Below are 24,864 nucleotides of genomic sequence, written 5' to 3'. Positions count from 1 at the left end.
CGTATGATGTGATAATAAGATATAAGAAGTGCGTTACAGAAATGCTCAATAAATAAAATATGAAGTGAATGTGATTTTGACTTTGCTGCCCCTGATGGCTGAAGAGGGAACTGATTGCTGACTGCTGAAAAACTAATCCAGTTAATAATCCATGATCTGTTTAATGATATCCCATTAGAGGAGATTATTCTGTTCTTTAAATCCTCTCAGCCGTCTTTGTCTTCAGAGGCCTGAAGGCAGGAATCGGATGCACTTTGTTGAACAGGGAAATCTGGGAAATGTAGTCAGTACACAACATGTTGTTATGACGCTGCAGTTTAGCTTTTGATGATTTGTCTCCTGTATTTATGTTTGCTCTTCTTCCTCTCCTTATCCTTCTTCTCTTCCCTGGTCTCCATCTTGTCCTCCTGTTCTTTGTCCTTGCTCTTCTTCGCCTTCCTCTGGCAGACGTTCGTAGCCAACATCCTGATAGCAGTGAACCCGTACTATGACCTCCCAAAGCTTTACTCCCCAGAGACCATCAGCAAGTACCGCGGCCGGTCTCTGGGGACGCTGCCGCCGCACGTCTACGCCATCGGTGAGTCTCTCTGTCCTTTATTCATTCATGTTACGGGGTTAGTGTCCTGTTGGACAGGAAGCCACTAACCACGGTTCCCAGCACAACGTGATGTTAACTGTTCACCTCATCACTCCAAAACCCCAAATCCATATCATCATCTCAGCTTTAAATATTCTGCTTGAATTCCTTTAAAAGACCAAAACCATCAGATAATTGATCCTCTTCAAGGTTCATCAATCATTTCTAGTTGCAATTCCCCATCTGTCCAGCAGTAAGCATTTAGAGTTCCAACAGTCCCTGAACATCACAGCATCTCTCCCTCAGACTGGCAGACTAATTGGGTGGTCTGGGGGGGCCTGTGTGTGTGAGGTCATCTAACAGCTGCCTCTGGTTCCAGCTGATAAGGCCTACAGAGACATGAAGGTCTTGAAGATGAGTCAGTCCATCATCGTCTCGGGGGAGTCCGGAGCCGGAAAGACGGAGAACACCAAGTTCGTCCTCAGGTGAGGACGCGGTCATGTGACTACTGATTATTGATCCAGACAATCCGATCAGATCCTTTCATCATCCGTATTAACTTGTATAACTGTAGATATAGATGATATAGACTCATAACTAGATATAGATGATATAAACACGTATAACTGTAGATATACATAACTGTAGATATCGATGATATAGACTCATATAACTGTAGAATTGCTCCCTGGGCAAAATGTAAAAAGCCATGGATTAAAAATGTAATGTAAGTCGCTTTGGATAAAAGCGTCAGCTAAATGACCTGTAATGTAATGTAGATATAGGTGATATAAACTGTAGATCTGGTGGAACCTGCTGGTTCTGAATGTCATGGTTTCTTGAATGTCTTGCCTTGAATGTCAAGGTACTTGACGAGCTCTTATGGAACCGGGCAGGACATTGATGAGCGCATCGTGGAAGGTCAGACTCTGCTTCTTTGTGTATTTTAGTCTCTGGGTGGATTGTTTGTGTTTGGCTCATGTTGTTGTTGTTGTTGTTTATCCTCCTCTGACTCACCAGCCAACCCGCTGCTCGAGGCCTTCGGAAACGCCAAAACGGTCCGAAACAACAACAGCAGCCGCTTCGGGAAGTTTGTGGAAATCCACTTCAATGAGAAGGTGCTTTATTAGAGACTCTGGTGGTGTATTGATGATGAATTGGCACCACGTTGCCCGGGTAACCGTCTGAATACCTCCAGAGACCGATGTTCTTGTGTTGCTGTTGATCCTTTGAGGCCTCCTACTTCATTAACAGTCATGGGGTGCTTTCAGAACGCCGTGGTGGGTGGCTTTGTGTCGCACTACCTGCTGGAGAAGTCCAGGATCTGCAGGCAGAGCAAAGAGGAGAGGAACTACCACATCTTCTACCGGCTGTGTGCCGGAGCCCCCGAACCCATCCGGCAGAAGTTCCACCTCAGCTCCCCGGACACCTTCAGGGTACGAGCCTCTTCCAATAGCTGTCCCTAGAAGGCCTCTCAGATAACACACACACACATTGACCATCTAGAGCCACTGGAGGTGTTTTCCATCTTCTCCCGCTGGGCTGCACAGAGTCCACTTATAGAAACAACTGTCACAAATGTGGAAGATGGACCTGGTTCTATCTGCATATCTGTCCCACTAAATTAAACAAAGACCAGATGAGTAAACGGAACATGTCACATGAGCAGAGCCGCTATGGTCGAGGGGCGGGTCTTAGCGAGGGTCCATTTGTGTGTTTTGTTAAATGTAGCTTGACATGTAAAAATATAATGAATCCTCTAAATGAACAAGTGGCGAGTAGCAGCAGGACGAAGGGAGTAACTGGAGATGTTTCACCTCATCCACTTGATGGAGAACAGATGTTGAACATCACATGACAGATTCAGGCCGCCGACCTTCCACTCAACCAATGAGACGTTACCGTGACTAGGTCCACTTGTTTATGGTCTCAGAGAACCAAAGAATGTAAATAGATAAACGTATGTAGACGTATAGAAGTAGGAGGAGACAATGGACAGTGACCATTATCATTATAATTCATTTACTCACTGAAATGAATTAACAGAAGCATGGAGAGATCTTTATTATTCCAGAAACACTCAAGAACTCAACGTTTACGTGCTTTCTCTCCATCTATCTATCATATATAATCTGTTAATTCTCTCTTGCAGTATCTCAACAGAGGATGCACTCGCTTCTTCGCCTCCAAAGAGACGGACCAACAGGTCCTGCAGAACCGCAAGAGCTCCGAGGTACAAACCCTTCACAGCTCACGTCCTGCTTTTTGTCCACCCTCATTCTACAGTTAAGGCTGGCGCATGCTTCTGCATCTTTACGCACAGTTGTGTCGACGCACTCGTTTAAATTCATGGTTCTAACCGTGAATTTGCCCGATGTTTGCGGAGATCTCCCTCCATGAATCAGAGGCCATCCGCGCGTCCTTATAGTCCGCCAATGACGGCTTGTAGAAGTGGTCATATTTATGCATTTCTTCCGACAAAAGCTCTTCAATGTGATCTGTTCTCTTGTAAACATTCTATGTGAGACTTCGTAAAGTATGTAGTTACCAGACCAGTCACAGCCTTGCGGGCTGCAGGAGGCGTGCGTCGCTTTCGAAAAATGGGCCGACGCACGCAAGGAGGTGTGAAAAGGCACGCAAGGGACACGTAAGGGGCTCTACGTCTGCGTGTCCTTGCGTCTCTCTGAAAACGCAGAAGCATAAACTAGGCTTTACTGTAGTTAACTACGATTCAGATCAGACTCTCTGCAGAGAGCACGAGGATGACTCTGTAGATCCACACTAACTAAACTCAGAAGAACGACCAGTGAAGCTCCTCACGTTTGATAAAAGCCGCTTGGTTTCTCTCTGCAGGGTACAGCGGTCTGACCCTGTATGTCTCCATGCATCTAGTGGTGCTGAAATACCAGAAGCTTTAAGAACATTCTGAGGGACCTCTTGGTTTCTACTGGGTCTTAAAGCTTCTGAAACCCGTGGCAGCTCTTCAGAAGGTCCCATTGGTTCGAGGTTTTCAGGGTAGATTTTAAACTGCAGCACAGAACCTCAGAGACTTAATTCACAGAGACTTGTTCTCAATAAACAAATGAAGAGAACAAAGCTTCCTTGATGTTTCCTTTTTAGAAGGTATGTCTTTATTAATTAAGCTGGATTCAGTGAAGATTACCTCAACAACAAAGATATCTAAGGTGTGCTCCAGAACAAATCCCTGTGCTCTGAGACAGCATTTTAGATGTTAATGTATATAATATACACGTATTAATAAGAAAAGGCCCTCAGAGGCTGATTAATTATACACAAGTATTCCATCCAGCATTGTTAATTGTTATAACCATTAAAGAGGAACTTGGACTGAAAATGTTCTACCAAGAGATGTGTGTGTTTTAGAGCCCCATCACAGGCATTCATGTCAAGTTGTTAACTTTCTCTAAAACGTGAAGGAATCTCTGCACTACTTTTTTAACAATGGGTAATTTTAACATTCTTTTGCATGTAGATATCATAACTATTTCATATATTTTACATGTAGACTAGCAGGAAACCACAGGACGTCTCCTTGAACTTGTATGCATTTATTTATCTTCATTAAAATATAAAACATCATCATACAGGATCATAAATTCCTGTCTTAAAGCTGCAGTACACACCTCCTGCCACCAGGGGGAAGACGAGGTCCACGTTGAGACATTGTTAAAATAAGAGGAAATGCAAAATACTACAAACAAGAATCAAAAGCCCTCAAAGAACCATCATATGTGGTTTAAAACGAGCACTCTCCCCTCGGCCAAAGGCCACAGACCAGATCCTCTACCAGACGCAACATGTTGCTTAAAGGTTTTCACTCCTCCGATTGAATGTCGCGCTTTTACTAAATGTCAGACACGGGAAGCTTGTAGGAATCAGGGAACAAGCATACGGGCGTGAGGAAAGGAAAGAAGGGTGCAGAGGGAAGGAGGAACAAGGGGAAGGAACACAGGAAGAATAAATACATGAAGTGCAGGAGGTGAAGAAATTAATGAAGGCTCTCCCTGCTCCTCTTCCTCAGCACATGAAGGCGGGGCCTCTGAAGGACCCGCTGCTGGACGACCACGGCGACTTCAACCGGATGTCTGGCGCCATGAAGAAGATCGGCCTGGACGACACGGAGAAGTTGGACCTGTTCCGGGTAGTGGCCGGCGTGCTGCACCTCGGCAACGTGGACTTCGAGGAGGCCGGGAGCACCTCAGGTGAGCGGGAGACACCCGGGGACGACTCCCAGGAGACGACCCCCAGGAGACGACCCCCAGGGGACGACCAAAGGGCTCCGGAGGGTCGAGGGTCTCACGCTTCATGTCGCTCAGCGCAAAGCAGCAGCAGCTGCAGCAGTTGTGGTATCTTGTTTCATAGTGAAAGCGGTTTGACCCTCTTTAAAGCTCCGCCCCCCTCCTCGCCTCGCAGGTGGCTGCACCATCAAGAACCAGTCGAGTCAGGCGCTGGAGCACTGCGCCGAGCTGCTGGGCCTGGAGGAGGAGGACCTGAGGGTCAGCCTCACCTCCAGGGTGATGCTCACCACGGCAGGGGGCGCCAAAGGAACAGTCATCAAGTGAGAGGACGCACACACACACACGCACGCGCGCACACGGCTACACTCAATGGCTCACACGCTCACTGCGGGTTTCTTTGTATGTTAAAAGAAGCACTAGAAATGTACAAAGATGATGTGTGTACATCTATATGTATAGATATCTATTATAGATACACACGTGTACATGCATCTATACACGTGTGTATCTGCTGCCTCTCTGATGCAACCAGATCACCGATCAAGTTACACCGATTATTAATGCACCCATTTAGGTGAATATGAGCACAATTTATTGAGAGGAGCAGAGGGAAGTGCAGGGATGTAAACATCTGCCCTGGCTGACTTTGTTTATATTTGATATGATTTATTTAAACATTAGCATCCTCCAGGTACTGATGGCATCACATTTATCAGTTAGTTTAAGGAAGTAGATGACAAGCTGACTTGACTTTAAAGAACCAGAGGTTGAAGCCTCTGTCTCTGGACGCCGGGGGGGGGGGCTCTCTGCTGGTGGCAGATGGTGGAAGGGATGAGAAGCTGACGGGAATAATCGCTTCCAACGTGTTTATTCTCTCCGTTTAAAGCCCCAAAAAAGCCAACCTTCTGACTAAGGAAGCGAGGGATCGTCTTTGCACCAGGAGGGGGCAGATGGTTGAAGGGATGGAGGGAAGGAATAAACATAAAGGAGCAGCTTCCAGCATGTTGGTGTCCTTCAGGGGGAGAAGGGCTGAAGCTGCTCAGTAAAACTGAGCTTTACGTGCTGTGAGGACGGTACCAGAACTCCCTCTTCAGAAAACAAAGAGCGTGGGCGGCTTTCTGTTAAACTCTCTGCTCCTAATTCCAAAACACACTGAGGCCCCCCCCGAACTGTGACACGGCCTCGTCCTAATGTGAAAACATCTCACGCATTCCCTTTGATTTGGTGAAGGTGGATGAGGGCCAGGAGGTGAAGGGAAGCTGCCAGCTGCTGATCCATTTGTCTGGGTTATGTGTGTGAAGGGGGGGGAGGGGGTAAAGAGGGGGGGGGGAGTTTGGATTTAGAGGCAGTTTTGGTAACTGAAGCGGGCGTCTCCACGGGAACCATCTTCTCCGCTTAGAAACAACAAAGCGTTTGAGCCTTTCATCTGAGCAGCGCTCCCTTCACGTCTCCTTCAGGTGTTGCTCTCAGCTGGTGCAGAAACACACCTTTTCTCGCCGTTTATGGGAAAATAATCAAAGAATTATTTCTGAGAACTACTATTTCAATTAGAAAGTATCTTCATTCCATGTGAATAACTATGATAAGATATCCGTTAATTACCACGTCGCTTCCTTAAGACTGTTTATTCTGAACCCTTTTTACCCAGGTGACCCCGGGAGGGTTACAGGAAGTGGTTTTACCCCTTTAAATGTAGACATGAGGGCGTTTTCTGACCCTCCGCCCTGCAGGACGTCCATCGCATCCCACCTGCAGGCCACCTTTTAGAGGAGGATGCTTTAGTGTGTGTGGAGAAGTCTGGATATTGACACACACACACACACACACACACACACACACACACACACACACACACACACCCTACCTGATTGGGTTTGTATAAATATATATATAAATCCCAGAAACCGTCTGTAAGATGCACTCTGCTCTGGTCTCCTCTGGTGTGACCCGTCATGTGACTCTTGGTCTCCAGAGTCCCTCTCAAAGTGGAGCAGGCCAACAACGCGCGGGACGCCCTGGCCAAGGCGGTGTACAGCCGCCTCTTCGACCACGTGGTGACCCGGGTCAACCAGTGCTTCCCCTTTGACTCCTCCGCCAACTTCATCGGCGTGCTCGACATCGCCGGCTTCGGTGGGTATCTGTCAAAAGTCAGTCAGTCAGTCAAGAACACGCCTCACGGTTTGGATCAAGTTGGTTGTAAAATATGATCCAGATGTTTCAATGTTGAATTGATATTTAATCACATTAAGATGAATATGAGGTGATCCAGATGTTTAATCATTCATATGGTTGTTTAACCACCATTTAGATATATGGGGATCCAGATGTTGGGTTGCTATTTATCTAAATCTAAATTCTTTGATGTCTCACAATGCTTCATGATGTCTCATAATGTTTCATAGTCCTTCATGATGCTTCATAATGCTTCGTGATGCCTCATAATGTTTCATAGTCCTTCATAATGTTTCATAATGCTTCGTGATGCCTCATAATGCTTCATGTTTATCTTCAGAGTACTTTGAGCACAACAGCTTTGAGCAGTTCTGCATCAACTACTGCAACGAGAAGCTGCAGCAGTTCTTCAACGAGCGCATCCTGAAGGAGGTGAGAGACACCACCCCCCCCCACCCCCCCCCCCCGACTCAAAGACAACATCTATCCCCCACGGCCTTTAGTGAGCGCCCCCCCCCCATTAGACTGACTCTCACTAAAACCCTCTGGTTTGCATTACAGGAGCAGGAGCTGTACCAGCGGGAGGGGCTGGGGGTCAACGAGGTTCACTACGTGGACAATCAGGACTGCATAGGTACGGCCCCCCTGTACAGGTTGTTGTTGTTTGCTCAGGGTGCTGCGCATGTATTTCATATATCTAAGAATTGTTGTTCTTAAACTTTGACGGGTGACTTCAGTCTGTAGCTTTAGTCCCGTCTTTGGACCCATAGGACGAGACTTTGGACCTGAGACGGGACTCCTCTGTCTTAGAGACATGACTTGTCGTCCATGTGACCTCTTGTTACTGAGGACCTGGTCTTGGTTTGACCTGAAACCGGTTCTTCTCGCACAAACGGGTGGGGGGGGCAGGAAGGCAGATGGATGCCAGGTGATTTAGAGGTGATGGAGGTTAATTTGGCTTTTTGCTGATGTTGAGCTCTGTGAAATAGCATCAATATGAGATGCTTAACCACAGTGGAGACAGCTGGGAGGGGGGGGGCACACACACTCTGTTTACGATGAGCTCTGTACATTGGCTCAGTCTGTGTGCTTTGTGTGCGGCTGCTGTTGTGTACTCGGCATGCAGCACAAAGCAGAAGTGAAAACACAGACTAAAGAAGTTATTGATTTATTTATTTATTAACCCTCGGCTCATTTTGCCAGTTTTGCTTGTGACTGAAGGATGGGAGACGGATTGACGGTAGGTGGAGGGACGGAGGAAGTGCGTCCAAGTCTTTGACTCTTTGAGTCTGAATCTTACTCTTCTTCTTGTTCTGATGATGAGGTCATCAAAGGGATCTTTGTGTTACAGCAGGTCAAGGAGAGACTTCATGTCCTCACACCTCGAATTCGATTTAGCTGTAATTGGGTTTTTAATGGAAGCCTCAGCTTCCATTAACTAACCCCCCCCCCCCCTCCCTCCACAGACCTGGTGGAGGCGAAGATGGTCGGCGTGCTGGACATCCTGGACGAAGAAAACCGACTTCCTCAACCCAGCGACCAGCACTTCACCGACACTGTGCACAACAAACACAAGAACCACTTCCGCCTCACCGTGAGTCCCTCCCCGACTGCTTTCACAGTGGGGGGTCACACCACCTCCTTTCGTTCGTTATTTGCGATAAATAAAGAAAGATGGAACTGAAGCAGAGAGCAGTTCACTCCCTTGTTTTAGTTTATTCTCAAACTGTTGTATATGCCGCCGCCCCCCATCAGGTACCCAGGAAGTCCAAGCTGTCCGTCCACAGGAACGTGAGGGACGATGAAGGGTTCATCATCAGACACTTTGCAGGCGCCGTGTGCTACGAGACGGTTCGTTAGATGTCCTCCTGCCGCTACGTCGACTCACCTGTGCGGAGGCACGAGCCGCGATTAATAAAAGAGCCGCGCTGTCCTTTTTTCAGACCAAGTTTGTGGAGAAGAACAACGACGCCCTGCACATGTCTCTGGAGTGTCTGGTCAGCGAGTCCAAGGACCGCTTCGTCAGAGAACTCTTTGAGAACTCCAACAACAGCAGAGACGGGAAGCAGAAGGCGGGGAAGCTCAGCTTCATCAGCGTGGGCAACAAGTTTAAGGTGAGCTTGAATGAGGAGGACCTCCCCCCCCCCATCCCCATCCCCCATCAGCTTATTCAAGTACCTGAAAAGCAGATTAACAAATGCACTCGTCGTCCTTTTCTATTTTAAACTTTGCACACATGCAAGAAAATCCGAGCACAAGGGAGCAAAAATCCAGCACACGGCGTAAAATCTCCTGTCCCTTCTGCTGCTGACCAATCAGGGATCAGTGACTCGTGGAGGCTGAGGAACACACAGCAGAGCTCCGGGTGAAGTGACAGCCTGAAGCTCTGCGGGTCTGCATGAAGACCCCACGGGGGGGGGGGGGGGGTTCTGGGGGACAGGAGAGATGTTTACAGCTGGGGGATTCTTCAGTCAGGCTTCGACTGCACAAAATCAATGGTCCGCTGTGGACGTATTTTACACCTCTAAAGTAATCGATATAAGTGGACGTTTATGACGGGAAGCTGTTGCCTCTGCTCTCATCAAACACAGAAACAGGGATTTAACCTCTCAGGAGTCTCTAATCTACTTCCTATGTTAGTCAGTTTGTGTGGTTGTGTTACTTTGTGTGCTTAAAGGGCTCATGGGTTTAACTCCTGAGGAGTCAAATCACTGTTCTGATGGACTCTGGTGTCTTTTTAGGGATCATAGATGAGCATCACTTTGCTCCGTCTACTGTAAAAAAGAACATCATTCCATACCGCTGAACATCTCCGCTGTCCTCTTAAAATCTAACTCACTTCCAGGAATGTATTATGTAAAACTTGTTGATGTAATGTCAGCCTCTAGGATCGGAGTCCATGTGTCTCTGAGAGATGCATTGAGAAGACGGAGAGCAACGTCTTTGTTTACTCTCCTGACTCATCCTGCTCATCTCACCGCTCGGCTCCTCATCGTGTCCTTCAGGAATAAATAAAAACATTTAAAAAAGCACATTGCCCGAGAGCGGCGAGCTGTCCAGTGCAGGAGCTTGGGAGGCCGGGGGAGAGGGGGGGGCTGCACTCATTGAGTCACGTCGCTTCCTATTGACCCTAATTAGCTGACAGATATTCCTGTTTACATATATTGAATATGTGATGTTGAATAATACATCACCATCACTAAAAGGAACGAGAAGTTATAATTAATCATTAATATTAATAGAAGCACTTCTTTGCTAACAATCCTTTTTAATTCACACTAAAATGATTCATGATGTGAAAACAATATGAAGGCTTCGTGCATGTTGTCAAAATCTAATCCTTATTAAGCTCCACCCGACTGAGTCAAATTAACGTGCCGAGGATGCACGTTTCTTTAAAAAATGTTCTGCTTACCAGGAAACTGCTTCGCAGATGGTTTGTCCTAAGTGAGTGGCATCAAATGTAAAGACTTAATCTGTGTTGAGCCTGCAGAGGAAGATTAAAGACTCCTCTTCCTCTGCAGCCATGAGAGTTCTGGAAATGAGGCCTAAAGATTCATGTAGTTATTGTAAATGTATGAGATGCATCCTTTTGAAGGTATATAAAGTAATGACTGTGTGCCCCCCCCCACAGACCCAGCTGAACATCCTGCTGGAGAAGCTGCACAGCACGGTCAGTGTGTCCACGTGACTCCCCGGCTCTCAGGTACGGGATTCTGGCGCCGTATTGACCTCCGTTGTCCCTCGTTCTCCTCCCTCAGGGCTCCAGCTTCATCCGCTGCATCAAACCCAACCTGAAGATGATCAGCCACCAGTTTGAAGGCGCTCAGATTCTCTCCCAGCTGCAGTGCTCCGGTCAGTCTCTCCTCCCGTTATAACGCATCCGTACGCGGGAAAACAAACCACGTCAACACATTCTTTCAAAGTATTTCATTCTTCATACAGTGAAGCGTGTTGCTATGTTCTACATGTGAGTATCTAATATGCAGATTATTATTATAAGAAGCTACTACAGTGAATAAATAAAATGGCATCTAACAGGTCATATTACAAGAAAAGAAGAGCTCAAAGATCCTAAATGTGTATTTCCAATGTACACGTGACTTCTGAGCCCTTCTACCAAAATAAAGTCAATAAAACTTAAAACAGGACAGAAAAACTGAATAAACAAAGCGCGTGTGACCCTGCGAGGTACGTTGGACACGTTGTTTATCTGTGCAATGTTTTCTTTAACATCTCGCTGTGTTCATCAGCACATGCTGTTGTTGCTCATTGCCCCCCCCGCCCACACAGACTGTGGTGAAACAACGCTGTGATCCACAATAAACACCAAGCAGAAGCCCTGTGGGGAGGAGGTTGCAAACACAGCAGCAGTGAGGACGAGCTCCTCAGCTTGTGAAGTTCACAGGCCAAAGAGATGGGGGTGGGGGGGGAGCCAGAACCGGCTTCAGGTGTCTCCATCGGAGGGACAGAGGAGCACCTGAAGCACAACAGATGTTTCCCAAATGAAAGAAAAGAGCCTCAGCTCCCAAAGTGGCGATTGATTTCTATGTGAGATCAAAGGCTCATTTGCATTAATTTGCATAAAGAAAAGACGTTGTCTGAATCCAAACGTCTTCATCTGCTCTCCGTTGGAGTGACAGCGAGATCCTCCTTGTGGCAGTGGCAAGTGGGTGGCAACTTTGTGACAGGCAGCGGCAATCGCCAGTAAATCAGTCGGCGTCACGACGGCACGCTGGGTGGGAGGAGCCAATTTTTCCCAGAAACAACTGTTATTTGTACGACAGGTCAGCTGCTGTAAATATTTAATTTTATTTAATTTTATTTAATTTTATTTGAGACACGTGAGCCCCCGTCTTCTTATTACAGAGGCTAATTTTAGGTTTGGACCGGCGGGTTCCGTGTAGGGGGTGGGGCTCTCAAGTTTGATGCCACCCACTTGCCACTGCCACAAGGAGGATCTCGGCCTTACTGCTCCGTTGTGCTGAGAAGTGCAATTCAGCTGTCAGATGTGTGACGACATCTAACGAGCCGTGTTCTGTGTTCTGATTCCTCTCGTGAGATTCTGTTTGAAGTTGAAGAAAATCATCCCAATAACAATTAATAATCTTCACAATGGCGTTATCGTCACTTCCGAGGTGCATTCTGATTAGAATAAATGCAACTGTTACGTTGAAAAGCAAAACGCGACTTGATGGCATTCTTCAAACTGATTCATTCGCTGTGAATGTCAATTAGCAGCGTCTGAGAATGAGCCCTTTGAGTCAGCGCTCATAACGAGGGGGGGGGGCTGTAAACGCAGTTGTTAAGGGAACCGTCTGGCACTGAAGCAGCAGGGTCACCGGTTAATGATGCTAATCGGCTGCTTAGATGATTTGATTTGTTGTGCTCCGCGTCTCCAGCGGGATGTTCTGTGGATGTACTCATGGTCCCCTGAGGGGGAATCCTGATGATTTAGTTCATCCTCTGACTTCTCCGCGATAATGTTGACGTTTATTCGTCATCTGGAAAACTATTGGATGGATTGCATTGACGTTTGTCACAGATGTTAGACTCTCAATTATAAAATCTCTCATGTCATTTAGCTGACTTACAATAAGTGCATTTCATCCATAAGGATACAAACCCAGAAGAACAAAGTGCAATCTTGTCGTGTGTGTTTACTGGATGGAATGCCGTGACCTTTCTTACAGGTGTGCATGGTGCCCAGAAGATGAATGTGAACAACTTTGATTATCCTGCAAGGAAACAAAAACCAAACCCAAAATCAATAATATCTTAAAATGAATTATAAAACAACTTTAATTAAAAACAGGTGCCAGTTTCTTTTCAATACTTGAACACCTGACTGTTTGCACAAGAAGCCAGTTCTTGTCCCTCATGACGAGCTGACAGGACGTGTCTCCGGCCCCCGCAGGCATGGTGTCGGTTCTGGACCTGATGCAGGGCGGCTTCCCCTCCAGGGCTCCCTTCCATGAGCTCTACAAAATGTACCAGCAGTACATGCCTCCGAAACTCACCCGCCTGGACCCCCGCCTCTTCGTCAAGGTCGGTCCTCGGAGCCCCGCCTGGCTGTTAGTGATGACCTCATCGTAGCCACGCCTCCATGTTCATCCACCTGCTTGTTTTTCAGGCTCTGTTCAAAGCTCTGGGTCTCAACGAGAACGACTACAAGTTCGGCCTCACCAGAGTGTTTTTCCGCCCCGGGAAGGTGAGACCCCCCCCCCCCCCCTCCCCTCCATAAACCTCCCCCCTCCACACCTCCTCATAATGTTATTGGTCCCCCATAGAGAAGCCAATAGGAGCACATTAGTCATTTCTGGCTGCTGCGGTGAGATGAGTATTTATTTAAAAGGAACAAGAGCCAACAAATGTGTTTCTTTTATGTCCCCCACCAGATGAATAATGCATCACCTCTGGGTAGAACGTGTGGTTTCTGGGGCGGGGGGGGGGGGGGGGGGGGGGTTGTACGCATTCTGCAGGACAAACTGTAACTGTGGATTTAACTGAATACATTCCAGCGGGCAGAGCTGAGTTCTTTCATTACTCTGCCCGTCCCTGCGGAGGCATCGGGGTGTGAGCTATATGCTCCGGGGCCCGAGTCCGCCCCCCCCCACACACACACCCCCACCAAGAGAGAGATGTCACACGGTTCTGGTTCATTAGTGATTTAGGACAGAGACCCAGTCGCTCTGACGCCTCAAGCTGCTGACAACACTTTATGTGCAAGGAGAATTCCGGCGGCTGCGTTGCCACGGTTACTGTCCAATGCACAACTTTATTATACCAGAAAGTATTCAGGTTTAATATTAAATAAATATCCTCTCACTACAGCTACATATCATATAATATGTATATATATATATAATATATATGTGCATGCAGCTGTAGTGAGGTGAACACTGTCTATGATGTTGAATCTTGACCCCCCCCACCCACCCTCCGTTTCAGTTTGCAGAGTTTGACCAGATCATGAAGTCGGATCCGGACCACCTGGCAGAGCTGGTGAAGAAGGTCAACAAGTGGCTCATCCACAGCCGCTGGAAGAAGGTCCAGTGGTGCTCTCTGTCCGTCATCAAACGTAAGCCTCTACGGGACCAGTCCATTAAGTCCTGGTCCTCTATTGGACCAGTCCGTTAAGTCCTGGTCCTCTATTTTGATTTGGATATTTAGTCATAAATGTCATGATGAATTTCTAAAAAAAAACCTCATCAGACACGTAAATTGTTTTTATTTTGCAACGTTATAGTTTGTTAATATATAAACTGCCAAACGCTGTGACCACGAAGGTGGAACGACCTCTGAACTGTTGGAGGTCATCTGATGATGATGATGATGATGAGTGCATGGTTGTGGCGGGGAGCTTCAAGTCACTCCTGCAGAGCAAATGTCCCAAAATCCCCGAGGCCTCCACCTCTGAATCCGGGTGGAGGTCGAGTGTGAAGGAGCCCCGGCGCCCTGATGGAGAACACGCCTACCTGAACCCTTAGCTGACTTCCTCTCTGCTCTCTTCTAGTGAAGAACAAGATCCTCTATCGAACCAGCGCCTGCGTCCAGATGCAGAAGACGGTTCGCATGTGGCTCTGCAGGAAGAAGCACAAGCCTCGGTGAGTGAGAGCTCTTCCTCCTCGCCCTGCTCCTCCTGCTCCTTTCTCCCGCTTCTACTTTTTCTGTTTAGTCTTCCTCTCCTTCTTCTCCTTAATATTCTTCCTTCCCTTGCCTCCTTCCTTCCTTGCCTTTGCGCTCCTCTTCCTCGTTACATGCATCTCCCTCCACCTCGCTTCCTCCCTCTTCTTCTTCTTCGTTTATCGGCCACCTTCACAGCTCTCACACACACACATACACAGGCAGCTCTGCTTACTACCTCCATTATTTGGAAATTAATGTCAAAGCATGGGGGAGTCGGGAGGGGGGGGGTGTAGTTTTTCGTCGATGTATAAAAAGTTTTTACTTATGACATTTTATTATCTCTGTGTTGCTACATGAATCAGAAAATGTTATTAAAATGTTAAATAACAGACATAAAATAAAATAGTGTGTGTTTGTGTGCGTTTGTGTGTCAGGATCGACGGGCTGGTGAAGGTGCGTCACCTGAAGACGAGGATGGACCGGTTCACCGAGGTGGTGTCTGGGCTGAAGGAGGGGAAGCAGGAGATGAGTCAGCAGATCCACGACCTGGAGGCAGCGGTGGACTCGCTGATGCTCAAAATCAAGGTGAGGGGGGAGCCACAACCCCCCCCCCCCCCCCCCCCCCCCCACACCCCTCCACACACACACAAACACACACACAGACATACCAGGGGGGTAACGTGGGTGAGTGAGGAACAATAGAATGAAATTAAACTGCACGCCGGAGCGCTTTGACTGACAGCTGGTGCTGCTCCACCAAACGAGAACACATCTCATCCTATTTATATATATTTATCAAATGTCTCCTTCTACCGATATCTATGCATGTCTGTTTGGGGGGGGTCTGCTTTGTGCTCCACATACGGAGCAGATGATGTCATGGCGTCTCATCTTGTTTTTCTGCAATCGGTGAACAGGAAGTGACCGTATTTGGGCCGGTCAGTCAGTGCAGCCCCGTGGCCTCACTATTCACTGACGTAGTGTGTGTGGATGGACAGAGAAGCTGATCCTCAGACCATCTTCTCTGCACTGAAACTGTTCAGCTCTGGAAAGTTGATTATTAGCTTGCAGAGCAACAGTAGTTGCTAACTCATCAGAAATTAAATCATCCAAAAAGTAACTGGATATGAGTCAGCACATTGCTGTGGATGTATTTCCTCCTAATTGCCTTTTACTAACAATAACTCCTTCAAAAAGCCAGTGTTATAAATTACTCCGTGCAGAGCGGTTGAGCTTAATAAACGAGTGTCTGTTTACGTCCTAAAGCTGCATTCTCTGTAGTGACCAGCAGGGGGCGACTCCTCTGGTCCCATAGACGTCTATGAGAAAATGACACTACTTCTCTCTTGATTTATTTCCTCAGTAAACATTGTAAACATGAGTTTTATGGTCTCAGTCTCTAGTTTCAAGTCTTCAACACAGCATGATGTTCATTTAGTAAATTAGATGATCTACCAGATCTTCTCTTCTTTCATAACTCCGCTCCGCCCTCTTTTGGCCTCCTCCAGCACACCGTCATGACCCGGATAGACATCGACCACGAGTACCGGGCCCTGGTGACCCGCTCGGAGCAGCTGCTGACCGCCATGCAGAAAAAGCGGAAGGAGGAGGAGGAGCGCGAGCGGCTGCAACGCATCGAGGAGGAGATGGAGCGCGAGCGGAAGAGGAGGGAGGAGGAGGAGCAGCGCCGCAAGCAGGATGACGACGACCGGCGACTGTGAGTATATTCAATAATTAAGGGGCTGCTGTCCCATCATTTAAGCCATTTACATAACGACACCACAAGGATTTTTTTTTTCTATGGGAGCTGATAAGAGGTCAAAAGTCACGGCCTTGGAGGTCACGAGAGGAGAGGTCAAAGTGAAATGTGATGGGAAAGAAATCAGTCTACGTTAAAATTATGCTTCTTTTTAATTGATTTGGTATTTAGGCTTCACTGGTCCAAACTGCCCGAAATAAACTTGATGTTTTATATTATAGTTGGAGTGACCATTTTGAGTAAGAAAGTAAAAAGAAGAAGCTCACACAAACACAGTCGTCACTGCCGTCCCTTTGTCCCTCCTGTTCAGCCTTCCATCTTTGTTCAGTGCCCCTCCTCAGTCCTCCTCAGGACCTCTTCAGTCCTCCTCGGCTCTCCTCTTTGCGTTCGTCACGAGCCACCACCCGCTAATGTAAGACATTAGAGATGACAGTTTTATGAGTTTTATTCCCTCTCCCCCCTCCCGGGACTCGGCTGGAGGTCACAAACCTGCAGGTCGTTGTTTGGAGCTTCAGAAGGTAAAAGTCACTGATCCTGCAACGCTTTTTGTTTGATTCCTTTCGGATCTAAACTGGGCTGAGAAGGTTGTGACTCCGAGGACGGGTTTGTGTTTGGAGCAGAAGTTTAACCTCCAGCTCCCAGAGGACAGGAGAAAGGACAGGACCAGGTCTGGTTCTGGATGTGAGGGCAGACAGCTGCTTAAAGGAACAGTACAGATGTTCAGAGGTGTGTAGGGTCTTCTACATAGTCAGCAGCAGATCAATGCTCTTCTGTGGACGTGTTCAGAACGTACATGCTAAATAGTGAGAAAGGTGCTGTTGGGTAACAACTCAAGTTGAAACTTTTAAAACCTACTTTCACTTTGAAAATATCCAAATTTGGACAATAAATTTGTGTGAGAAAGGCAGAGTCGACGCTTTTAGCAGCTCGAGAAGAAGAGGGCTGATGGTGTTTTTACTTCTCCCATCCGTCTTCTTCCCTCCACCAGAAAAGCCGAGATGGAGCTGAAGAGGAAGCAGGAAGAGGAGGAGAGGAAGAGGAGGGAGGAGGAGGAGAGCAAGATGCAGGTGGGTGTTGAAACAGTTCCGTACGGGACCATATGTTGCTGACGGCGGGGGGGGCGCTCCGGTTGGTGCGGCTCTTCTCAGGCTCTTTGGGTGTGCTCAGGTGGAGATGGAGCTGCAGCTGCAGGCGGAGCGGGAGGAGGACGCCTCCCGCCAGACCGTCCTGGAGCAGGAGAGGAGGGACCGCGAGCTGGCGTTGAGGATCGCTCAGAGCGAGTCGGAGCTCATCCCCGAGGAGGTGCAGACCGACGCCGGCCTGCGCAGGTAACACTCACTGGGGGGGGTCAGAGGTTCTCCCCTGGAGGTGTGGGTGCTGAACCTCTGACCTTTGACACGTTACAGGGTTCTAATCCTGCTTCCAATGAATCAGAATCACATTCATACTGTTTATTGCTCTGTTTAGAACAGAGAACTACACCGTTTCATCACAGCCAGAAACTGTAGGAACACTCTGTCAGCCTCCTTGAATGCCTCATGTTATATTTTATCAGAACAATTTGTCTACACGTCTCACTTGGAATCTGATCCGATAAACCGTTTACTTAGCGGTTCTGTGAAGAACATGCTCAGCTCCTTGGTGGAATTGTGAAGTAATGGTTGATTCATCTGGAATGAATGAAATCAAATGGCGTAATTATAATCACTCATGATTCACTCCTGAGGTCAAGTGTGCTGATGTCACAGTGTCCAGCTCTTCATTCAGGAGGAGCTGCTGAGATGTTGATGATGGAGGAACCATCTTATCTCCCGTGTTTAACCGGCTTCTTCTTCTTCCTTTTGTTTTCTTCCTCCCAGTAACGGCTCCTCACTTCCATCGTCCCCAGAGAGAGCAGCGTAAGACCCGGCCATTTAACCCTTTCAATTAGATCCTCGACCCACCTGACCTTTGACCTTTCCACCCATAACTCCCTCCCTCTGCACGCTGTAACAACCCGCCAGCCGAGTACAACCTGCCGGCTTCAGAGAGGCTCTGCTTACTTTCATCTGGAGAGCGAAACCTTAACTGTTTAACGCTGATTGAGATGCGTTGTTTCTGTGGGACGGACCTCATTTCTATATTTAAATGTATATATACATATATATAGTATAGTATTTATCCTACATACTTGTGCTAGAAATAGCTGTTCATCTGTTACAATAAGCAACACTGCCTTAGAAGTTTAATTCATCAGACCTAAAACGCTTCAATTCACTAATTTTTAAGGCAATATATTTAAGAAAACTGAAATACCCAAAGAAATCAAAATAAATATTCATACATTTATCTAAAACTTCAAATGCATAAAATATATATATTTAATAATAATAATCTTCTCTACTTGTGCTTAATTTACAGCCTCATGAAGTGATTTTAAAAGTGAACTCTGGTCACTTTTTACTAAACGTGGTTTGTTTCTCTGTAAAATATTTTATTATTTTACAGATTAAACACATTAAAAGCAGTCTTTTACCATATGCATAATATAATGAAATGATTGATAAATGTCCAGAATTAGATAATTTAGACAGGATTTCAAACTAAATAATCAAAGCTTCCTTCCCGTTGAAAGAAATGAGTACCCACAACGTTATCGGATAACTATAATTAATAATAATAATTATACAGCTTATTGTTCATTTCCTGCTTGAATCTCTACAGATGATCGCGCTGATGAGTCTGATCAGAGATTCTTTTCATTATTCATTCTCTGATAACCCAAAACTCTTCTGTTTGCAGCTCCGCCGGAACCACAATGCTCAAGAGCCTCACCATGTAGGTTTTCCTCTCGGTACCTGAACGCACCCTGACACCTTCAGGGACCACACGTAGATCTCTGCTTTCAGCTTCTAGTCGAGGGCTTCTCGGTCCGCTCGGACCGCCCCCTAGCACCGCCCCCTAGGACCGCCCCATCGGACCGCCCCCTCGCACCGACCCTCGGACTGCCCCCTCGCACCGCCCCCTAGGACCGCCCCCTCGCACCGCCCCCTCGGGCTCCCCTGCTCCGCCCCCTCGGCCTTTTCCGCACCGCCCCCTCAGTCTCTCCCGCACCGCCCCCTCGGCCTCCATCGCTCCGCCCCCTCGGCCTCCCTCGCACCGCCCCTCGCACCGCCCCCTCAGCCTCCCCCGCCCCACTGTTTCCAAAGAGTATTGAAACGTGGAGCATCCTGATTGGTCCTCAGTGTTCTTGTCTCCTCCGCCCTTCAGAACTTGCCAGTTGGTTTTGTAGTTTTTATCTTTGAAAGGGTAACTTAATCCAGAAAGTGCTACTAAGTATTTTAGTAAACTCAAGAAGGCCACTTTGGAAAAGTTCTATTTGATTTCTTACACATTTCCACAACTATTCCTTTATTTACCGGGCACCGTGCAGTTATCAACATTTTACTTCCTGAGCAGCCTCAAACATCCGCAGAAGAGATAAACCTTTATGTTTAACCCAAAGCCAATGAATCAGGTTTAACTTTCCCTCAAACAGATGTTAAAGGAGGTTTAAATGAACTATTTTAAAACATATTAGCAGATTTCTTCTTATCATCTTATTCGACACGCTCTCCTATTTAGTTTAGTCCTTCCTCTATGAGTCAGTACTTTGAATAACTGGATGTTAAACCACCGATATCTAACATTTAAAAACCGGGCTGGTCGTGCTTTCTAGGGAAGAAATGGCGAAGGAGATGACGGAGCTCCTGTCGAGGTGGGTACCAACCGACCGGTCGCCTCCATCCACCCGATGCTTTGATCACTTGCTCAAATACTTCCAATCCTCAAAATCGATTCTGTTGATGCTCGTGATCTAAATGAACTGATGTTCGCGACTACTTCCTGTTTGTGTCACTGCGTCACTTCCTCCCCGATCAGTGAGGAGAAACCCATCGATTCATTAATTGATCTCTGATGTCAGATCTCCGCCGACGGATAAAGTGACTTGAGCTCCCATGCGGAGGTTGAGCGAGCGGCTCGTTGGAGGTTTGGGTTCTTAGTGCCGTGGTGGATTAGAAGGAAGGTCTCCATGGTTACCCCGGGGTACTCTCCCGTTGTTCAAATAGGATTAGACAACCGGAAGGGTTCCGCCTCCCTTAATCCTCGCCGCGGACTAATCGGGCCTTCTGCTGGGAGCCGCACGCCACCAGCGGGGCCCTCAGCTGACCTAATAATGATCTCCACCCTCCATGGTTCCATCTCTCCTTTCTTCCTCCATGATGCTCACCTGAGTTCCTCTTCGGCTCCTCGCTTCCACCTTAACGTTACTTCTGTGCTGTCGGCTCCTTCCTGTTGCTCCCAGGTGGGCGGAGTTTACTTCAAAAGAAAGTACAGAAATACCACGTAGATGAAGCAGGTTTGCTGGTATTTGTTGATACATCTATAATATTAGGGATCCATTACATTGGGTATTAAATCAAATTACTCGATGAATATGTTGTACTTCTCTCTGTAAACTCCCCCCATCTACTTCCTCAGAAGACAAAAATCCTTTTTCGCCACAAGCTCGGATTGAAACCCCCTCAAACTGCTGTTTTTTTCCCACAATTCCATGCTGCTCTCTGTTCGCTGACTCCTCTGCGTGGTCCTTGTCTCGTCCTCCCGGCTCAGAGGTCCACAGGTCCAGGCCACCAAGGCAGCCGCCGAGGCCAAGAAGTACGAGCTGAGCAAGTGGAAGTACGCTGAGCTGCGAGACGCCATCAACACCTCCTGCGGTGAGTCATTGCTTTGGAATGTGCCCAAAATAAAGACAGGAAGTGTCTGATCCTCGAGGGACCCGCGTCAAGGTTCTTAAACATCGTCTGGTCATCATCGCGCTATAAACTGGACGGTTTTAGCGGTGATGTCCAGAGTGATACCGGTCAAAATGATTTGGAATACATCGCTTGTCCTGGTCCGACGACGTAAGCGTCGCTCTGACAGGAAGAAATGCACTCGGGACAAATACTTGTCGGTTTTTGACCGTTCAACAGAGGTTGAACATATATATCGAGATGTCAGACCGACATGACACCTGTTGATTCCATCTCCTCAGAAGTTGAACTGGTTAGATTTTATTTGTCGACCATGCGTGTTTTTATATTTCCATCCTCTCACCGTGAGGCCTTTTTAGTTCAACCTCTTTGCCACCAAAGTGCCCCTCACTGGACGACAGCTCACCGCCATGATACCGCACTTGTCTGTCAGACTGAATGTGAGGCGGATGGTGTCATCATGACATGCCGATGAGAGCTACTTCACCTTCGCACTGACATTTGGAGAGTAGACTAGCGGCTAAATGTGGCTCGACAACTACGGGATGGATCGTCGTTAAATGTGATCCAGACGTCCATGTTTCCCTTCGGGATGAATTCAGGTCTCTGATATTCCCGCCTTCTTGGGCAGGTGATGATTTAATAATGAAGGTGAAGCAGAAGAGCGTTTGACCCTCACCACGAGGGCTTTGACCCGCTGGAAGCGTGACGGTGGACGAGCTAAAGGCTGTTAGCCGTTAACGGCCCGACAGACGGGCGGTGGGCTGAATACTGATGCCATGGTGGCTGATGATCTGCAGAATAAAACCTAGCAGAGCGCCCGGGGGGGGGGCTGTGGCCATGTGCCTCGCTGAGGGTTTATGCTGCAACGAGTTTTTATTTCTTCATATATTCAGTCTGCCTCCAGAAGCGTTCAGCACTTGGCGTACTTGAGCAGCTCCGCTTTGTTTTAAATGAGCTGAATCATCCTGATGAAATGTGTCAACGCTCTCACTGTAAAGTCAGTTTCAGCCTGTGACCGTTTACAGTGAGTGAGACGTCACCTCGTTGGTTTGTGGACCTGTCAAAAAACTCGTAGCATCGTGGTTTTCTTTGCGACCAGTGAGCAGGAAGTGAATGTTTAAGGACTGAGGAGGACGTAGAGACGCCGTGTAGATCTCTGATTGAGAGACCTGTCAATCAGCGTGTAGCCCCGCCCTAAAGCATCCCCTGCCTTATGGTCTTACAATGTTTATTGAGGGATCAAGGAGTAATAATGTATTTTATTTATAAAATAATTAAATCGTTTTGTAGTTTTCTCATAGACTTCTATGGGACCAGAGGAGTCGCCCCCTGGTGGCCACTGGGCAGAATGCAGCTGTAAAACACTTGATATCTGAGATGAAGAACCAACCTGCTAGTAGAACTGTCTCAGGTCCTCACGCCGCGAAGATCACCTCCATCTTGTTTGTGTCCTGCAGACATCGAGCTGCTGGCCGCCTGCAGAGAGGAGTTCCACCGCCGGCTGAAGGTGTACCACGCCTGGAAGTCAAAGAACAAGAAGAGGAACACGGAGACGGAGCAGCGAGCGCCCAAATCCATCACAGACTACGGTACCTTGGAATGAGACGTTACTGTGCTTCATGCGTTCAGGGTGTGGACACAAACGGTCTTTCATTCAGGACAGTGTCCAGCTGTTTGATCATCTTTTATAAAAGCCCCTTTACCTTCTTTATGTGTCCTGTCTTTCTCTTCGTTTTGTCTTTCTCATATTTTCTTATATTGTCTCTTCTTTTTGTACCTTTTAATTCTCTTTGTGTCCTTTTCCTTATCTAACCATTCTTCATAAACTCCAGTGTGGACATTCAGAGACTCTTTGTGCTGCACGTTGCCGCGTTGTCATGACGACAGACAGCCCTTGTTCGGGAGCCGTCTATTGTGTGACTGCACACACACACACACACACACACACACCTCCACCTGACGGGTACTTGTGTTCACGGGCAGTCAGAGGTCAGACATGTTCTCGATGGTTTGATAATTAAACTGTAGAGACATGAGGACTTAATAGTGGACATCATGCAAAAATGAAGCGTGATCAATAAGTAGAGACAGTGAGGACAAAATAGTGGACATCAGGGGACAATGAAGCGTGGTCACTAAGTAGCTGCGATGTTTGGAGTTGTATGAGTCACTGGTTGAAGCTGGACGTTCAGAAGTGTAGATATTCGACACCTCCCGATGAATAACCCGACTATGACGTCGTGTCTCTGCCCCCCCCCCGTCTGTGCTCACTTCCTGTCCGTCTGTGTAACCCGTCATGTTTACTTTCAGGTCATGCTCCTCCTGTGAACAAAGCATGTAAGTGGTCCTCCAGTGTGTGACGCCACTAACAGCAGCTGAGCTTACCCCCCTGCCCCCCCTCCCTCCCCCACTGGTGGAATCACTCTCTGCTTCTGGTTTCTGCCACTCACAAGTTCCCTTTTGCTGGTGGTGAAGTGGGTGGAGGATGGTGGATGGGGTTTCCATGGCAACCGCTGCTCTCGATTGAGACGTTTGCTTGTTCTGGAGAGGCCATATGGGCGATATCTGCCGGGGGGGGGGGGGGGGGGGGGGTCTGCTGGGAGATCGACTGCTGATTTTTAGGTCTTACGCTTAGTCATGAAAAAGTTAATATTTCATGTTTCAGTTATTGAAGTATTAAAGGGTCAGTTCGTCCAACTCGCTGCCATCCAAGCATTCACAAACACAATTGGACCCCAAGGGTCCCTATGTCCTTCTAGGTATCCTCGTATCCTATATCCTTTATAGGTATCCTCGTATCCTATATCCTTTATAGGTATCCTAGTATCCTATATCCTTCTAGGTATCCTCGTATCCTTTATAGGTATCCTAGTATCCGGTATCCTAGTATCCTATATCCTCCTATTTATCCAAGTATCCTCCTCGCTCCGTTGGAATGGCGATGTGAGGGCGTCATGATGTCATGGTCAAGTGAAGCGGCCTCATTGGCTCTCGAGGAAGTCGTGCCGTAGACGATTAGGACAAATTTATTTTCAAACTACGACTCGTCTCCACTTTGTAGAAAGATGCCGATCATGTGTTAAATGTTTCGCACGAGTATGCAAACTCCTCCATGAACATCTGTGATGCTTCAATCCCCCCTCATCCCCCCTCCCAATAACCCGTGTGCCGTTTCCTGTGAGGGAGATTATTGTTTGTACTTTTCATTGCTAAGCTAACTGCTTATTGGCTCTGGACTTTTGGGGATAAAAAATATAAAACTTTATTAAACGTGTACAAATATTGAGACCCCTCTGCATGTAAACATGCCCACTCCCGCTCTATAACGCTTTTTCCTTTTCTTATCCCGTCCAATCAACAGCCCAGCAGAACTCTGCTCCGCCCATCCCGGCGCGGCAGCACGAGGTGGCGATGAACCGGCAGCAGCGATACTTCCGCATCCCCTTCATCCGCCCGGGGGACCAGTACAAAGACCCCCAGGGCAAGAAGAAGGGCTGGTGGTACGCCCACTTCGACGGGCCCTGGATCGCCCGGCAGATGGAGCTGCACCCTGATAAGCACCCCATCGTGCTGGTGGCAGGTCGGTAGCCGCCGCCGGGGGGGGGGGGTCATCAGAAACGTTTTCATAATATCATCCATATAAAGTATTTCCGTTAAAGCTTTTAATAGAAAGTTGTCACATACATGCAT

General features: G+C 47.6%; 1 protein-coding gene across 11 annotated transcripts in view; it reads left to right on the top strand.

Moving 5' to 3' along the window:
- Window positions 1-24,864, top strand: part of myo6a (myosin VIa) — a 34,452-nt gene that overhangs the window by 8,393 nt on the left and 1,195 nt on the right. For 2 of the 11 annotated variants that reach the window (XM_078093376.1, XM_078093379.1), the window contains 31 exons: window positions 448-577; window positions 957-1,062; window positions 1,443-1,498; window positions 1,598-1,695; window positions 1,849-2,013; window positions 2,730-2,810; window positions 4,620-4,800; window positions 5,012-5,156; window positions 6,809-6,966; window positions 7,349-7,440; window positions 7,570-7,642; window positions 8,475-8,602; window positions 8,764-8,859; window positions 8,952-9,122; window positions 10,643-10,681; window positions 10,770-10,863; window positions 12,926-13,056; window positions 13,142-13,219; window positions 13,960-14,089; window positions 14,525-14,615; window positions 15,072-15,222; window positions 16,146-16,354; window positions 17,385-17,463; window positions 17,564-17,724; window positions 18,256-18,294; window positions 19,178-19,213; window positions 20,094-20,132; window positions 21,029-21,132; window positions 22,632-22,763; window positions 23,485-23,511; window positions 24,536-24,754. In XM_078093376.1, coding sequence (XP_077949502.1) covers window positions 448-577; window positions 957-1,062; window positions 1,443-1,498; window positions 1,598-1,695; window positions 1,849-2,013; window positions 2,730-2,810; window positions 4,620-4,800; window positions 5,012-5,156; window positions 6,809-6,966; window positions 7,349-7,440; window positions 7,570-7,642; window positions 8,475-8,602; window positions 8,764-8,859; window positions 8,952-9,122; window positions 10,643-10,681; window positions 10,770-10,863; window positions 12,926-13,056; window positions 13,142-13,219; window positions 13,960-14,089; window positions 14,525-14,615; window positions 15,072-15,222; window positions 16,146-16,354; window positions 17,385-17,463; window positions 17,564-17,724; window positions 18,256-18,294; window positions 19,178-19,213; window positions 20,094-20,132; window positions 21,029-21,132; window positions 22,632-22,763; window positions 23,485-23,511; window positions 24,536-24,754 — 3,439 coding nt within the window. The remainder of the gene's footprint in view (window positions 1-447; window positions 578-956; window positions 1,063-1,442; window positions 1,499-1,597; window positions 1,696-1,848; window positions 2,014-2,729; window positions 2,811-4,619; window positions 4,801-5,011; window positions 5,157-6,808; window positions 6,967-7,348; window positions 7,441-7,569; window positions 7,643-8,474; window positions 8,603-8,763; window positions 8,860-8,951; window positions 9,123-10,642; window positions 10,682-10,769; window positions 10,864-12,925; window positions 13,057-13,141; window positions 13,220-13,959; window positions 14,090-14,524; window positions 14,616-15,071; window positions 15,223-16,145; window positions 16,355-17,384; window positions 17,464-17,563; window positions 17,725-18,255; window positions 18,295-19,177; window positions 19,214-20,093; window positions 20,133-21,028; window positions 21,133-22,631; window positions 22,764-23,484; window positions 23,512-24,535; window positions 24,755-24,864) is intronic. The other 9 variants (XM_078093377.1, XM_078093382.1, XM_078093378.1 and 6 more) reach the window with 7 other exon arrangements.

The sequence above is a fragment of the Gasterosteus aculeatus genome, chromosome 18 (genome assembly GCF_964276395.1).
Source record: "Gasterosteus aculeatus chromosome 18, fGasAcu3.hap1.1, whole genome shotgun sequence".
NCBI classification, from domain to species: Eukaryota; Metazoa; Chordata; class Actinopteri; order Perciformes; family Gasterosteidae; genus Gasterosteus; species Gasterosteus aculeatus.
This window is presented reverse-complemented; position numbering and strand designations above follow the sequence as displayed.